The following is a 16,593-nucleotide window of genomic DNA, read 5'->3' as shown; positions in this document are numbered from 1 at the left end:
CTTGGCCTGCTGGTGAACACTCATTGTGTCTGAAATCACACTGTCAGCAGATGCAGGCCATACACATTAACAAAAAGGAAGTTAGTCTTGGTTTGGTAGCTGTAACAGACAGCTAACCTTTGAACATATGCTAAAACCAAAATCACTCTTCATGTTTTTCCCTGTTGAATTGGGTTTAAAGACACTGGTCTCGTCAAAAAACCTTCTGTTGCTGATTTGTAAAATTGTGTTACGCTGCCTTGGTCTTAGCTTTGTCTATCCTACAGTATATTTAGTATATTTCAGGGGATTCAATGAGAGTTTAAAGGGTTTTATAGGACAAGAAGAATTTCTTACACACCCTTTATAACCCTTATTATGTTGCTTCAGTACTGTAAGCCTTGAGTAGAAAGGGATCCATTTTGGAGTGGTTCACATTAGTTAGGTTCAAAACAAGGTTATCTTTATTTAAAGGAATAGTTCAACATTTTTGGAATTCAATTCATTTCCTTTCTTGCCGAGAGTTAGATGGGAAGATTGATGCCACCCTCATGTCTGTCTTTTAAATATGAAGCTACAGCCAGGAGACGGTTAGCTTAGCATAAAGACTGGAAACAGGGGGGAAACAGCTAGCCTGGCACAGCGTTACTGCTACCATGCATGCAGCAAATAGTCCGGCACCTAACCCCTCCGTAAAGTCATAACTTGACATTTAAACAAGATATAACATGTTAATCAGCGAGCTTTAGTGTAGAGGTGCTGGTGGGCATTGTTTTTTATTTACCCTCAGACAGAGCCCGGCTAGCTGTTTCCCCCTGTTTGCAGGCTTTATGCTAAGCTAAGCTAAGCAGCTGTAGCTTCTCAATTGTCATTTTCTACAACACATTCTTTTTGGCTGACCAGGACATGAATTTAAATTCTAATTTAATCTTGTGAACAAGTTGCAGCAGTGTGTAAGATCAGATCATTTGAAATCTGAAAGTTGTTGCACATGAGAACAAGAGTTTCACTATTACCCATGTATTTTGGCGTTTTAATTCCCTCTAATGAAACTCTTGTTAAGACAAGTCTCCACAACTTCACGCAATGGAGTTTGTCATTTATAGACATACCAGCTGGTCCAGGGAGCGTGATGCAATTTGTCTGAGCCAGTGTGTGAATGAAAGAAAGCACTGTCATCCAGAATAACTGTGTTAGCTGACGCATTCTTGGTTTCTGCACACAGTTCAACTGTGATGTTTACTCCTAAAATCTGGCAGTCAATAGTTCATCCAACAATATAACTACATTATTATAAATAATGGAAAAATATGCATTAACTGTCTACCGAAACTAGTTTGGCGTAAAAGCAATGCTTGATATGGACTTTCAATTTAAATATGTTTTAAGCGTATTGTTTCTTGTTTTTTTGTTGATATCTGATTTATTATAGTCAGTTTGTTCTAAACTATTTCACTCTGATCATATATCTGATGTTTATCTCCACATTGGTATATACTATAATGTATGAGTAAAGATTAGAAATGGGTTTTCAAATCAAGATTTAATTTGAGTCTTTGTTTTAGGTCTTTATTGAATTACTGTATGATATACTATTGCAGAATATTCACTTTCATATATTATAGAAAAACAGCCCAACCAGTCCAGCAGTGGCTTTGAATAAAAGCACATATGATTCACAAAACTCTCATGGATTCAATGCTTTTCAGTTTGAATCTCTTTTCTTTAAACATCCATAAATGTGATCTGCCAGTAGGGGTCTCCCTTGATCTTAAAAATAAGGTCCAGAAGTACAGTACCTTATCATCACAATTTGTCAAAGATCAAGTCTTCAGATCTCAACTGAACTTTAAGCGGCATATTTTTAGTGTACAAAAAAAAAATAAAGAAATCTCTTCTTTTTTTTAACGTTCAATCACGTTCAAAGGGTTAGATATGACTTAATCAATTAGTTGTTTTGAAGTGAAATTGAAGTATCTATAAATCTCTAAAGGTCTCTTTACATCCCTTGCAGTACATTTTTGAAATGTACAGTAAAGCTCATATGATGTATTTAGTCTTATCCTCTTTTGTTGCATTTTTTTGTTTTTTGTAGTTATTTTCCACCAGTTTTTATTGTAAGTTCATGCATTTCAATTATGTTTTTATCTGTTCTGTTGTTTTGTTAATAAAGACATAAACTACACTGAATGAAACATTGAATGAAACATTTATTTCATTTGTACTTTTATAGATACTTTTCTAGACTTTTTTTCAATTTCCAAAATAACTGGCAATAATTAAACTACCGTAATAGAATTAACTAACATAAGATAAGATACAACAAACGTAAAGTGGTTCTCAAATAAAACAAAAGGCCTGCCTTGTTACAAGTATACAGTTTGATCGTTTTACAATAGCAATGGATTGAAACGTTTACATTGCAGTTTAAAAGTTGCAGTTTCTAAAGATACCTGGAAACTGCAGAGCCAATGATGTCTTCCAAGCTGTCCACCTTAAACAAAGAGCAAAAGAGACAGTTTGACCTGTGTACAGTGTACATGTTTTACCATACACTGACTTTTGTGATTTGTTTTGCTGTATCCCCTTTCTCACATTTTCTATCTTGAGTCTTATCTTTGCTTCCCTGGATCTCTGTTCCAATTATTCTTCAGACACCCAGAGATAAAAACTGCTAAAATAAAAGCCGCCCTAAAACTGCTCTGCGCTGGCCGTTCCATCGTTTTCCTGTGGGGAGAGTGGGGCCACCCAACTAGGTGCAGCGCTACCCTTGGTGTTGCACCGCTCTGAATTGCCGCCGTGAGCTGCGCTCAAAGTTCAAATTATTTCAACTTTGACCTAGTTGCCGGCGCTGACCTTTCAAGGTGAAACTGTGGGCGCAACCAATTCCAGAACGTTCCTGCGCTGCGCTTTGCCTCTTTGCTCTGCACCCAACCTCGTGGTTTTGCCGCGGATCATGTGTTGACGGCTTTAGTCACCTAAAAATAAAATTGCTTAATCTCTCTGTAACATCAAGACCTTTCTGAATAATTGTCCCATATATCCTTTCTGTAACTACTTGTTTGTAAAGCAGCTTATATGCTCTGCAAACCACCTCGATATAAAGAAAATGAATAATAATAATTAAAAAACAAAAATGAATATATGCATGTGCTACATGTAGCACATTGAGACGAGAAAATCACACAGGCCACCTCAGTTTTACCTGCTTGCCTTGTCCGACACTGAGATTTTTGAGCTGGTAGACAGTCACTTGGCCTTCACTGTCCCCTACCAAGACACAGTCTGTCCCTCTGGAAAACAGCACGGAGGTCACCGTCACACCAGGTGCAGCCTGGTGCACAATGGTTGGGTGCAGGCTTAAAAGGGATGCGTGTATTTAGTGGACACCAGATCATTTCGGGCTAATGTTTCAAATCAGATAAAAGCATCAAATGAAAGTAAACTAGACAGAGCTCTATAAATACAGAAATATCTGTCAGCCTGACTCACATGCTTAAATTCAGGTCCCAGATCTCCACCTGCAGTCCATTAATGGCCGCAAATATTGTGGACCAGTTTGGGGACCACCTGACGGCATACACGGCCCTCTGGGCGGATGTAAAGCTCAAAACAGGGGTAAGGCATTCCTGCTTCCACAGCTGGATGGTCCAGTCGGAGGAGCAGCTCAGGAACACATCAGGACTAAATGGAGACCATTCAATGCTGTTCACAGGGCACTGAGGGAGAGCAAGAAAGGGGATATGGAGTAAACATGCTGAAATAACCAATATTATTTCTAATAAAGTAAATCAACTTGTAGTAAATGGGTAGCAGCATCACGGAAGTTAACACAAGATATCACGTTTTCTGTTATTGAGTACATGTTATTCAGGGATGTGTGAACAAAGTATTTTTTCCCACAGATTGTTTTGGTGATGAGATGAATCTGGAAGCCGGAACAGCAACTTAAACTAGTTGTGCTAAACTGCAGATTTGGTCTACAGGTTGGTTTGAAGTCAAAGCATCATACATGAGACTGAAAAGCTGGGGTAATACTAAAGTTAGCTTGCTCTTCCACTACTCCACCATTGGAAAATCAGGGCCCTAGTCTTTGGTATTATACACATAATACTGTAAAACACTCTTATCATAGGTATCAGGTATTGGAAAATACTGTAATTTACACATTTCAAATATCATTGACTCAATGGTTTTATCCAGATGGACTTACAAAGTGATTTTGGTAAGTCTCCAGAACATTGTGACAGTTGGCGACAGAGCACTTTTGGATGAGGCCCTCCCATGTGCCAACCAGATAGACACTGGAATCCTGCAGGGAAAGTACAATCCAGGAGAAACATGTAATTTTTTAAGTCATAGTCAAAGTTGGAGAAAGACACAACCAGAAAAAAGTTAATCTTAAACTTTGGAAGAAGGAAGTCAGGCAAAAAACAATTCTCCACAAAAATAAGATTTTACCATGAGTGCTATGCCCAGTTCAAACCATCCTAGGATCTATTTGATTTGTGTGAACTTACTGTTGGATGGAAGTCCATACAAAGACCAGGAGTCAGTGCTGAACCCATATGTTCTGTCTTCTTCTTGCTTTCTACAGCTTTCTTCTTAGAATTTTTAGTCTTCTTTAGCTTCATCAAGTCTAAGAACACATTTTTTAGAAAAGATACAGATAGTATGATTATTATTACTGTTAAAGCACTGATATACAAGGTTTGACTGTAAATAATTTACATGAGAGCCTTCTTAGAACTGCCTTTTAAAGTTCCACAGTGGTAAAAACAATTAACCAACATTATGTTTTTAACATCAGTTCAAGTGATAGAATTGATACTGAGCTTTGTTGTTTTCCTACCTTTTAAACTCAAAGCTCATCTGAACATGTTTGGCCAATGGTTATGCCAATGCGTAAAAATATCGCTGTTTACGTCTGAATCTACTATGTTTCCTCATATACTCATACTCTATGTTAGATTGTGTCATCATATGTGTTCAACTGTTGAAACCATAGCCTGCTGCAGACAACAGTACCTATGCACTCAAGACCATTGCTGCAGAGGAGCCACTTGGTAATCCTGCCATCTGCCGACACAGCGACAAGCGCTTCTACCCTGTCCTCCCCTGACAATGTTATCTCTTGTTTGCTCCAGTTGACTTGCCACACTGGTTTCAGGTGCCTTTTGGAACACTCACTACAAAACAGAATCATTAAGAAAGCTAAGAGAAAAGAGGTTTGGTCCAATAGTAACTTTTGTTTCATGTAATGCGAGAGTTTATTTGCATGCTCCACAGTCCTCACCTGCTGTTGGCAATACAATGAATGTTGTTCCGACTCTGGACAGTGTAGATGGCTATAGTGCCATCGTACATCCCCACAGCCAGCTGGCTGGGGTTGTTGGCTGAGAAATCCAGGGATGTCACACAACTATGACAGTGGAAGACTCGCTCTGGCCACTGCACAGGGGACATATTTAAAATCACTGTGCAGTAACTATGGACTGCATTTAAATAGCTCATAATATATAATGGTTAGCTAGTTGAGATAGGGCACAGGAAGATGTTGGCGGAAAGTAAATAAAGGGCAATAAAAATAAATATACCGTAGGGTTTTTGAGGGACCAGCAGCAGATCAAACTTGGTTTCTGGTTGGTGGAGTCACAGTCACCGTATGCTACTGCCAGGAGATCCTTACATGGAGCACAGACTGAGTTTTAGGTGAAGTGTGAGACATTTGACCTTTACAAGAAGCATTCATTCAACTTTTTAAACAAAGACTAGTAATAGTAGAACCATAAAAAGTAAATGTTTGCCCATTATAATTCTAAGTGGTACCAAGGGCAACTCTGCTGTTTTGGTAATCATTAATTTGCCTTTTATCTTACCATAAATGCTTCACGGCCTAGGCACAGTGGAAGTAGGGTCAACTGCTTAGTGCAGATTTATTAACATTATTAAAATGTGTATTTAATGTTGCCTATGAATAGTGAAGGCAGTCAAATGGGAAAACCACTTTAGCTTAGACACTTAAAAAAAACCCAACACAAAATGACATTGACACTGGTGTGAAGAATTTGTTCTGCTGATAAACAACAGCAGCTGGTTTGGGTGTTTTGATCTTTGGTCTTTGTTACCGGGTTCTCCTTGTTCCAGACCATGCAGGTAATGTTCCATCCTCTAGTGAGCTCGCAGCTGAAAGCCCAGAGACGTTCCAGAGTTGGAGATGAAGAGCTCTCCTCACCCTCCTCGCTCTTTTCCTCGGTCTCAGGCTTCACCGTGCTGTCAGGGTCTTACACAATCAACATTACATTTAATAACTGACCAAATGTTTTGCTGTAGTTGAAGCAGAGGACAAAATTCCTGAGTGTAAAGTCCACGGGCTGGTGCACCTGAAACAACAATGTGAGAAAGAAAGTTTACCTTTTATTATGGGAAGCTGCCTATAAGCAGCCAGCTTGGGTTGAAAGAGGTTTGCCACGATGCTCCTCTCCATCACTAATAAGCTGTGTTGGAATGACTCTGTCAACATGATCAGCTCTGGGTTGGACTCAGCATTTAAACTGCATGTTTCCATTTCTAACAGTGAGCCAATAGTGCTGCCTGAGGAAATGAAATATAAAAAAATTATACATGCCTGTTAGAGCAAAACTGTGTTAATTCTTCGACCTCTCCAGTCCCAAGCCCTTGCTGGGACAAAGACTGAACATTAACAGAGTCAATGCTCTCCGAGGTATGGTTACCTATGCTGAGTGTGCTGCTGCTCTTCTCTCCTCTCTTCTCGTGACCTTTGCTGGTGTTCACGGTAGTCTCTGGATTGTTAGCCTTCTCACTTTCAGGGTTTTTGTTTTGGTCACAGAAAGAGTCATAGATATCCCAGATAGTAGCGAACGTGCCTGTGGACACGAGAGAATTTCAACTAGCTGTCTACTTTGAAAAACTGATCACTAAATACCCTGCCAAACTCACCAAAATATTGGTTTGTATCTACATACTGTAGCAAAACCTTGGACTGTGATGCAACAGTCTGAGGTTGAAAAGCCAACTGCATTCATCTGACAAATCTTGTCTTTCTTGTCAAATCTTAAAAATTGATTATCACATGAAGTTTGAGGCGTTTCTTTTCACTAAAACATTACCATGTGACATCATCTAGAAAATGCTGTCAGCAAACTTAGCAGTTTGGACTTTGAAATAAATGTCTTTTTTTTTTTTTTTTAAACCAGTACGTTATTGCCAACTTGGTTTACATATGTGTTTATCATTGATGAACATTTGGGCTACATTATAATCTTAAGCTTTAAAACTTTTAATTGACCTGCCCAGTGCCCACTATTCCTATTGATGAATCTGAACAAGCCTACTACTACTTAAAAAAAGTATGCAAAGCCTAAGCCTAACCTTCATCCACCATGACAATCTTGTCGGTCTGGATCTGTTTTTCTTTAGGTGCTCCACTGAATGTCTGCATTGATCGTTCCACATACTTATCGTTGCCCGTTCTGTTCTTGCAGAGTTCAGCATATTGAAGGTTTCTCTCTCTGTAAGAACATGGTGAAAATGTCAACAGCATGTTACAACCAAAGAGGAGTACTACATGTCCCAGAATGGTATGTTTGCACAGAAAAATAAACTGAAATACATCTTAACACACACTGCATAGTATGTGACAGGCAGTTCCAAAGTTAAAGACATTAAGTGCCAGTTTGTGTGCCTGTTGTGCATGTCAGATCTTGCCTTATATTTAAAGCCCATATTATGAAAAAATCACTTTTTCTGGGATTTGGGGTGTTATGTTGTGTCTCTGGTGCTTCCACACACATACAAACTTTGAAAAAAATCCACCCATGCTGTTTAGAGTGAGATACGGTTCCTGAATGTGTCCTGCCTTCAGTCTCTGGGTGAGCTGTTCAAAATCGGCACGGCTTGTGACGTCACAAGCCGAAACGAGCAGGCTAACCGCAACCATTAGCTCGTAGCGTTAGCATGCTACCTCGTTCTCAATAGCAAAGCACTGCTACAACACACACAAGTTCACCATAATCTACAAAAGAACTACTTACATGTGCGCCCTCATTTAGAAGTCTCCCAGCTAATCCTGCCTTGTAACTGACCGAAGTTGTAGAAACAGCCTTTCTTTTACTGTCTATGGAGTTAGCTAGCTGACATGATCTACATCTGAGCTACTGAGCATGTGCAAGTGTAATCAAAGATAGTACAGAAGAAGAAGAAGAAGAAAAGAGGTCTCACTCTGTAGCTAAAACAGAGACCAGCTGAAAAGAGGATCTGCAGCAGTGAGAGAGAGCGGTGCAGTACAACAAAAATATGGTGTTTTTTGAAAATTAAACCATGTAAACCTATTCTGGTACAACCTTAAAATACAATTATGAACCTGAAAATGAGCATAATATGGCTGCTTTAAGAAAGCCAACAAGCAGAGGACTCACTTAATGGCTTTTGTATCATCAGCATCCTCTGACATAAAGATGAGGGGTGGTAGGTCAAACAGTGAAATGGTATCTGTCTCAGTGAGGCAGACGTCTACTACATCATCCAACATCTCTTCTGTTACATGTTGTTTCACATTGTCTCTTTTCCTCTGTCCTTCTCGGGCAAGAACAAAAGACAAAACAATTATATATATAAATACTGAATATAATTGTACAACATACCACAAAAGACTATCTGTTGCAAAAAAAATCATTTGATCATAATAGAAAGCTGTAGATTGAATTGTATTTTGTAGCAAATGGCGAAATTTGTATATAGTATAACAATGTAACACTGTATTCATTTTTGATAATCACCAGGATGAAACAGTGATTATAATAAACATAATGACAATATATATATATATATAAAAAAACAGAGTAGTAACCGCATGGAGGTGGAGGGATTATTGGTATGTCCAGTTTAGGAACACTATCCTCAGTCCCCTTAGTCATTGACGCTGTGGTAGACAGGCTGGATGGTAGGCTGCTACCCAGAAATGAGCTGCAAAACAATAACATTACTGAGTCTGAGAACATTTTTGCGGTCAGAAATGCGTGGCTATTACTTTTCACCTAACAAGCCACACATAAAATCAGTTTAGAAGGTGTATGTGAATGTTACCACCAACCCAAAAGAGCGCATATTGAAGCTTGAAGTTGATTTCAATTGGTCTGATTCTGAGCTGGAAAAGATTTCATCCAAGAATCTGCCTGGTTTGGAAGGCATGTCTCCTGGCTCTGCATGATACAGGGGCAGAGGAGTGACGTCATTGCCATCATTGTCCAACACCTGCAAAGACCGGAACCACAGCCAGAATCAGTTAAGCATTTACTTTACGATTATCAAGTTACATATGTTTGGACAGATATACAGAATTGAATTTTCAGTAAAACCTGGCATTCTGTAACAATTGTGAGGAAAGACATTAAGCTTTGTGTTTTGTCGTTTATCTTAAACTCTTAATGGGTAAATTTCACATACACAGAGTTAATGTTCTGTCTTCCTAGGGTTGGTTACCAAAACCTGGTCTCACTATGGAACCGGTTCCTACGCAACCGGTAGGAATCGGACCGGATTAGAACGCAAATTTCGGTTACTCATTTCGGTTCCACTTAATGTGTCGACTGAAATATTCCCTCTGTCCCTCCGAAACAGACTTAAAAATATCACACTTTCTCTGTAGTCTACCGTTAGCTAGCTACCGTAAATGTAGGTTACTTTTAAAATGCCATATTTTCCGTCTGGGAAAGTACTTTAATATATTGTTAAATTTAAATAATTTTCAATTTAAAAAAAAAAAACTCTATATAAGAGCCTTTCTCTGATGTCATTTTTCAGTTTTTCAAGAAAATCAGGTCAGGAATCGGAATCGTTTTAAAAGTACCGGTTCGGTAACGGAATTGTAAAAATCCAAACGATACCCAACCCTATGTCTTCCCATATAAATGTATTTTTTATTTAACCATAGAATTGTGAGGATTGTCTCCTGAACTATTGTAACTTTTAGTTATTGTCCTTTTACTCATTTTCTAATACATTTTTACATGGATAATTTTTTCAATAACATTGTTATTATAATTACTTATTTGTTGACTTAACATGAGGCTGAGCTTGAATGATGTTTTTTTTTTTTTTTTTACAAAACAATGTACCATGTACCTAGCTAGCTAGCTGCTGAAGGATGTGTGTTGACTGTCTATGGTTAATATCAATAAAAAAAATTATGAGGAGACCACCATTAACTGCAATAGTGTGATAGGAAATGGAAAGTTCAGAATACACTTGGCCTAGCGTTAACGTTATTTGAATTAAATAGATAACGTTACCCGAACTGGTTTTCTAGGAGCTTGATTGGCGTTCCTATCCAGGATGTTGCGTTTCCTGTTGCTGCCACCGACCAAGATGGAATTTCTTCGGGTTTGTGAACCTGCGAAGTTCCACTTGTGTCTTGAACTTTGGCTGACTTGATGACCTGCAACTGAAGTATTCATTGCTCGAGAAGATCTAGGAGAAAGCAAAATAACATATCAACGTAACAGGTAGCTAGGCTAGCATATCCACCATTAAGTTAGGTAAGATAACTAGCTAGCTAGCATATGTGTTATAAAGTTTCAGTTAGTTAAAACTAGCTAACGGTAAAGTTGTGTTAACAAGTCCACTTGTTGTAAGACTGTAAACTTACGAGTTAAACACCAGACTACTTTTCTTCATTTTTTCCAGAGTGCTACACCTGTTGTGTGTGTAAAAACGTATCTGTCTCTTTCATTAACGTTACCAAACTATTTTTAACCGCGTAGAATCACTAAACGGCTCAAAGACTGAAAGACACCTTTGCTCCAAGTTGTCATGGAAAAAAAACGGGACGACCCTCGCGCCTTGTCAGTTACTGTCTCTGAGACCTTCAGATTGAAGTTGGCTTCATACAGGATACCTTTTTTTTTGTTTTATGCTCATGCTGCTGTACCAAAGTTTCCACAAATCTGAAACTGACTTTGGGCTTTTGTAGTTCAAGACTTTACTTTAATGCACCTTTATATATCTACTCTACTTCATTTTAGAGGCAAATATTGTAGGCCCACTCTTTACTCCACTACATCTATTTGATATATAGTTATATTAATACAAAAAATATAAAACAATTCACGTTAAAGTGATATGCTTACATACTAATGCATCATTTATTTAATGCAGTAGGCTATATAATATTTTGAAATGGGACATTCTGCATAATGATAACTTTTTATGTTTACACATTAGTACTTTAAGGCTTGAATACAGGATTGTAGATTGTATTATTGCTACTTTTGCTTAAGTAAAATATATAAATACGCCTCCACGTTTAAAATCGTATTGTGAAATAAGTATCGTGATGATATCATATCGTTGGGCCTCTGGTGGTCTCGCTTTGCCAGACCTATCTCCACAACGCTGAGCTGCAGAGGAGGGACGTTCCACTTCCAGGATTGCTCGGGTGCCATAGGAAATTCCGCCGGATGCATGTCTTTTCGCCGATGTTTGTTTCCTTCTGCTTTCTTTGTGTTGGAATTTTAAACTCTGGTCGATTTATGGGGACTATAGTTAACTGCTCCTCAAATCTGAGTTTTCTCTCGCACGACTAAAACAACTTTTGAACGTACACGTTGCACCAAAACAAGTTCCTTCCCGAGGCTATTTTGCAGCGGCTCTGTGTGGAGCTTAGCGTCGCCCATGACGATTGTGATTGGTTCAAAGAAATGCCAATAAACCAGAGCATGTTTTTCTCCCATCCTGGAATGCTGTGTGGACTAGCCAGACCCTCCTCCGCAGCGCTGTGGAGGAAGGTCTGGCAAAGCGAGACTAGACTAGTCCACACAGCATTCCACTAAGCGCTGCACGGAGCCCCTGTGTCGCTGGAAAATAGCCTCGGGAAGGAACTTGTTTTGGTGGAACATGTGTACGTTCAAAAGTTGTTTCAGTCATGCAACAGAAAACTCAGATTGGACCGATAGTCTAGCTAGCTGTCTAGATTTACCCAGCAGAGATCTGAGGAGCAGTTAACCATAGTCCTCAGAAATCCACCGGAGTTTAGAATTCCAACACAAAGGAAGTGTTAGGGAAAATCTGGTCAAAAAAAGGACATACGGCGGAATTTCCGGCGGCGACGGGGCAATCCTGGAAGTGGAAAGTCGTGGATAGACTAGGCCTCTGGTGATTCCCACCCCTAACCTGCATATAACAAAAATAAAAATGGCTAAAAAAGTATCTACAGCTGTCTATAGTGGAGTAAAAAGACAAAAAAACAATATGTGCCTCTGAATTGTAGTGGAGTGGAAGTAGGCCTATAATAAAGCATAAAATTGAAAATACTCGAGCAAAGTAGAAGTACCTGAAAAATGGTGGTAAGTAGAATTTGGATCCCCATTAGCTTCGACAAAGTGGTCGCTGGTCTTCCTGGGGTCCACACAAAAACAATAACAATAAAAACAAACAATTTAATTCGATCAAGCCGTAATAATAAAACAAAAGAAGACAAAACAAACCAAATGAAAGCATCATAACATTAAAATAAATAAAAAGAATTAAAAAAAAAAATCATAATAAAAAGTAGCCAACTTGAGTAATAGTTACTCTTCACCACTGCCTGTGGGTAAAAAACAACAACATTGGAAATCTGGTCAAAGGAATCGTGAGGGAACCTGGAGGAAAACTACTACATTTTTATTTTTTTATTTATTCATTTTTATTATTTCTTTGCTAATATGCCTACATGAATACTTCTCTACCACTTCCGGGTTTTAGGTTTACTAACCTGTAATACATCACGTGCCCAGAGCATCGTGCCTCCCCCCTCCTCTTCCACCCATCATCCCCCTATGCACCGAGCATCTCAGAGATAACGGTCGTGTGTCTGTGCGCCTTTAAGAGCCGTATATCCTGCTGCCCTCTGCACTAAATCCCCATCGCTGCTCTGTGAGGGCGAGAGAGAAAAAAAATAACAGAAAGCCACGGCAATGTCCGCCAACTCCGCTTTCAACGACGAGAAGGGGGGCTCGTCCAGCGTCGGGGAGCCTGAATATGGTCACGACCCGGCGAGCGGAGGGATTTTCTCCTCCGACTACAAAAGGTACGGAGCCACCTGCCTCGGTGCCGCTAGACGCCGTTTTTATTTGTCATATTGTGGGGGTATACCGGTGCAGCTATGGCGGCGGAGATGCAGTGTGGATGTGGTTTCCTGTCTGTTAAGATGCGTAGAAAGTGCTTGTTGAAATGTTGAAATGCAAAATAGAAACCTCAAACTGAACTTGTTTGCTATTAGGTCCGTGATTTAATAGCGGTGTCTGCTTTTCTTTTTTTCTGGTCGTGAATCTCTCACCGTGATTTGGTAGCTCAGGCAGCAGCGACAACTATGGTTCTGGGCGGGTGCTGACTTATAATATATATTTATATAGGCCATATGTGCATTCACCGGTGTGTGTTTTTAGGTTCGGGGTGTTTGTATTTATTGTACGTTTTGTGAGGTGAGATGTAAAAGGCCTGTCTAAGAGGATGCCAGGCCTCAGCTCCAGCTTTTTCAGCACCACCCCTGCTGGACAGCGCGCAGAGCACAGCTTAGTGTGATCATGTCAGATAACTGGTCTATAACGACCTGAGATAGGTTACTTACAGTATCAGTCGTGAGTGAAAAATAACTGATCATAAACAAGTGAGACCTTGCTTAATGATTTTCTGACTTTGTCCTTGTTCTTGTTAAGGATCCCAGTTGTGTCCTTTACATTTTTTTTCCAGCTAGGCTATACAGTACAGTGGCTAGACAGTCACAATACTAAGAAGAAGAATATCTTGTTTAGTTTGGTCTTTAAATGACATAAAAAAGTAAGAAATGCCAGACACAAGTTTCCACAGCCGAAGATTACTTCTTTAAAATGCTTGTTTAATACAAACATTTTTTTTTTTTTTTTTACAACTGATACTGAATTTTGTGAGGCTGATTATTTTGCATTTTAATTTATTTTCCATCAACTAATCGATTCATAGCTCTTAATAATAATGATAATCCAAGGTGAGCACATTACGTAACCATGCAAACTATTGGCATAGCAAATACTAGACATAAATAAATGTAGCTATAGTTCAATCAAACAGGAAGCCTGTTATATTATATCTCACCCTGAAACCCTCTAAAAGCTGTTTTAAAATATGTCTTGAAACCCACTAAAAAGTAAAGCTGAATTGGTTTCTAAGGACATGACTGCAATTCACACTTTGAGGTGTGAGCTTTTAACAGGTAACTCGATGCCAAATCATCATTGTGCTAACTATAGCTGCACTGATCAAAAACTGCTAAATTATTAAATGGGGCAATAGGAGCAGTGTCAAAAACAAACAAACTGCATCACCAGATTTGTCATTTTGTAGGATTTGTCGTCCTGCACGGGAACAAATTGTTCTTCCAGGAACATATTTCTTTTTGCACACAGGAGGATTGTTCTCGGTATACCAGCCGACAGTGCAGGAACTTAATATTAATGCAACAGCTTACCTAAAGTGACTTACAGTGAGTGAGCAAGATACAGAAAGGTGTTATCAGACATCATTTTACTATTATGAATGATTGCTAGGTTGATAGTTACATTTTGTGTGCAATTCTCATAAAACAAGGATGTTATCTTCTCTTTGCATTCTTAAGTGGATTGTGAAAGAGTAATTTGGTGTAAATCGGGCTATGCTGTTGCAGGCGAGTTGTGGAAAACAATGCTATTCGTTTAGATAAAAAATTACATTTATACTTTATAGGCTAACTTCTGAGACAGTACTTGGGCTGAGCATTCAAGTCCGGCTAGCCATCTCAAGTTGGACCTTTATTGGAGCAGCTTTTGCACACAGACATGTAGAAGAGAAGTTACAAACAGCTACAGGGAAGCTTTTTTTTTTTTTTTCTTTCCAGTGCATCCTGGTTACACCTTACACCTTTTTCACAGCAGACATTTTGACTTGACTTGTCAATGTAGGCATCATCCATTTTATTATTTACACTGTGACATGTCAAAATGTCTTCTGTTTTTCTAAGGCCCTTTGAGAAGATGGACCCACAGGGAAGACCTCTGGACTTTGTGTATGCTTTGATAACATACTGTTTGGAAATAGTCAAATATAGTAATACATTGTACACTTTGGTACATTTTGTCACACAGCTTAATGTGATGACATACAGGATCTTATGTATCATCATCATATGTTAAAGGCCCTGCACACCTGCACAGGTGTTTTCACTTATTCCGGTTAATTAGTGTTATGGAAAAACTCAGAAGCAGCACAACTCTGGATACGTGAAGAAGGTTCTGGAGACTTTGATGAATTACACAGAAACATTTAATGAAATCTCCATCGAGGAGAATTAGGATTAAGCAGTACTGTTTAACCACAGTGTAGTGTCATGTAGTGCCGTCCCAAATTATTTTCAAGAGGCATATATCTCCTGCTGAAGCTGTAAAGTTTGGGTTATGCAAAGATATTGATGGCACCATAACATAGGCACTGCAAACACAGATGCTCACCCAAATTGAGTTGTTTTGCTAGTTCAGTCTGTCTCTCTCTCTGGGAAATAGGCTAAGGTGTGAGTGAGCGAGGCCCCTTTACAGCTGTTTCCGCTACCCTTCAAAAGGAGACTGTTCTGAAACACAACACTACCTTATCATGAAGCAGCCTAGACTCCCTCAATCTCTAAGACACACAGACATTCATACACAGGACAGGCTTGGTGTTGGAGTATGGTTGAATAGATGTTCTCATCCTCTGACCTGTGACCTGGGGGTAACCTGATGTTACCTACGTTTTCTCCCTTGCCTCATCTTACCACAACATGGTGTTTCTGGAAATTCCACCACAATTAGACCTCTGCTCAGGTTGAAATTGGCCTCCCTCGCCTGTGAGAGGAGGCTCTCAGAGGAGCTTGGAGCGAGGAACCACAGGGGTATGATATGCAGGTGTTTGTTTCGGAACAACAACGCCCCTTTGACCAGAATCAGTTTTTTGAGCGTCTGGATGACGTGAAATCAGAATCAGAATCAGAATCAGCTTTATTGGCCAGGTTTGCGTAGACAAACAAGGAATTTGACTCCGGTAATCTTCAATTCAATTCAATTCAATTCAAATTAATTCAATTTTATCAATAGTATCTAATCATAACAAGAGTTATCTCGAGACACTTTACAGATAGAGTAGATCTAGACCACACTCTATAGTTTACAAAGCCCCAACAATTCTAGTAATTCCCCCAAGAGCAAGCATTTAGTGCGACAGTGGCGAGGAAAAACTCCCTTTCGGCAGACCCAGGCTCTTGGTAGGCGGTGTCAACAGTGACAATAATAGTCACAATAAAGATAATGGAACAGTGACTACAAATAGTAGTCGTAGTAGTTCATGTCATAGCAGGGCACTGCAGGGCGTTACAGGAATCTTTGCTCTCAAAGTACAACACTTAACATATTAAGAATAAAAACAGAGTTGACGGTAAGAATCTAAAAAAAAATAGTGTACAGTATAACAATACAATAGAATTTACAATTTTACAAAAATTATACAAAAGAGAGGGAAGGAATAGTGCAATAACGGTCAATAGACTGAAATTTTAGGATTTAAATATGAGTACAG

The 16,593-nt window shown here is 39.1% G+C and overlaps 2 protein-coding genes across 9 annotated transcripts in view; one reads left to right on the top strand and one right to left on the bottom strand.

Moving 5' to 3' along the window:
* Nucleotides 1–2,165: 2,165 nt before the first annotated feature.
* Nucleotides 2,166–10,872, bottom strand: LOC116062025 (WD repeat-containing protein 78-like). Of its 4 annotated transcripts, none has more exons than XM_036003518.1 (17): nucleotides 10,646–10,872; nucleotides 10,290–10,467; nucleotides 9,092–9,252; nucleotides 8,849–8,964; nucleotides 8,418–8,574; nucleotides 7,372–7,511; nucleotides 6,711–6,866; nucleotides 6,394–6,537; nucleotides 6,108–6,262; nucleotides 5,577–5,663; nucleotides 5,276–5,430; nucleotides 5,008–5,168; nucleotides 4,500–4,618; nucleotides 4,193–4,291; nucleotides 3,472–3,698; nucleotides 3,185–3,338; nucleotides 2,166–2,473 (listed from the first exon to the last, which is right to left on the bottom strand). In XM_036003518.1, exons 1-17 carry the CDS (start codon nucleotides 10,672–10,674, stop codon nucleotides 2,423–2,425), a joined length of 2,289 nt encoding a protein of 762 aa, XP_035859411.1. In that variant the 5' UTR covers nucleotides 10,675–10,872; the 3' UTR covers nucleotides 2,166–2,422. The 4 variants fall into 4 exon arrangements, with proteins under 4 accessions (XP_035859411.1, XP_031172330.1, XP_031172340.1 ...); XM_031316470.2 differs by having other exon boundaries at nucleotides 6,394–6,573; nucleotides 6,714–6,866; XM_031316480.2 differs by having other exon boundaries at nucleotides 6,394–6,573; nucleotides 6,714–6,866; nucleotides 10,657–10,850.
* Nucleotides 10,873–12,794: 1,922 nt separating this feature from the next.
* LOC116061987 (AP-3 complex subunit beta-2) overlaps nucleotides 12,795–16,593 on the top strand; it is a 52,872-nt gene continuing 49,073 nt past the window's right edge. For 3 of the 5 annotated variants that reach the window (XM_036003104.1, XM_036003103.1, XM_036003102.1), the window contains exon 1: nucleotides 12,795–13,066. In XM_036003104.1, coding sequence (XP_035858997.1) covers nucleotides 12,954–13,066 — 113 coding nt within the window. In that variant the 5' untranslated portion in view covers nucleotides 12,795–12,953. The remainder of the gene's footprint in view (nucleotides 13,067–16,593) is intronic. The other 2 variants (XM_031316457.2, XM_031316448.2) reach the window with 1 other exon arrangement.

This window comes from Sander lucioperca, chromosome 7 (genome assembly GCF_008315115.2).
Source record: "Sander lucioperca isolate FBNREF2018 chromosome 7, SLUC_FBN_1.2, whole genome shotgun sequence".
Taxonomy (NCBI): Eukaryota; Metazoa; Chordata; class Actinopteri; order Perciformes; family Percidae; genus Sander; species Sander lucioperca.
Note: the sequence above shows the minus strand (reverse complement) of the source record. Positions and strands in the feature narration are given on the sequence as shown.

Excerpts from the sequence above, each read along its gene's own strand:
- LOC116062025 (XM_031316470.2), bottom strand. The coding sequence starts at position 10,674 with ATGAAGAAAAGTAGTCTGGTGTTTAACTC. Across the intron at positions 10,468-10,645 it reads AGTAGTCTGGTGTTTAACTC|ATCTTCTCGAGCAATGAATA; the intron begins GTAAGTTTACAG and ends GCTTTCTCCTAG. Across the intron at positions 5,169-5,275 it reads CATTGTATTGCCAACAGCAG|TGAGTGTTCCAAAAGGCACC; the intron begins GTGAGGACTGTG and ends TCTGTTTTGTAG.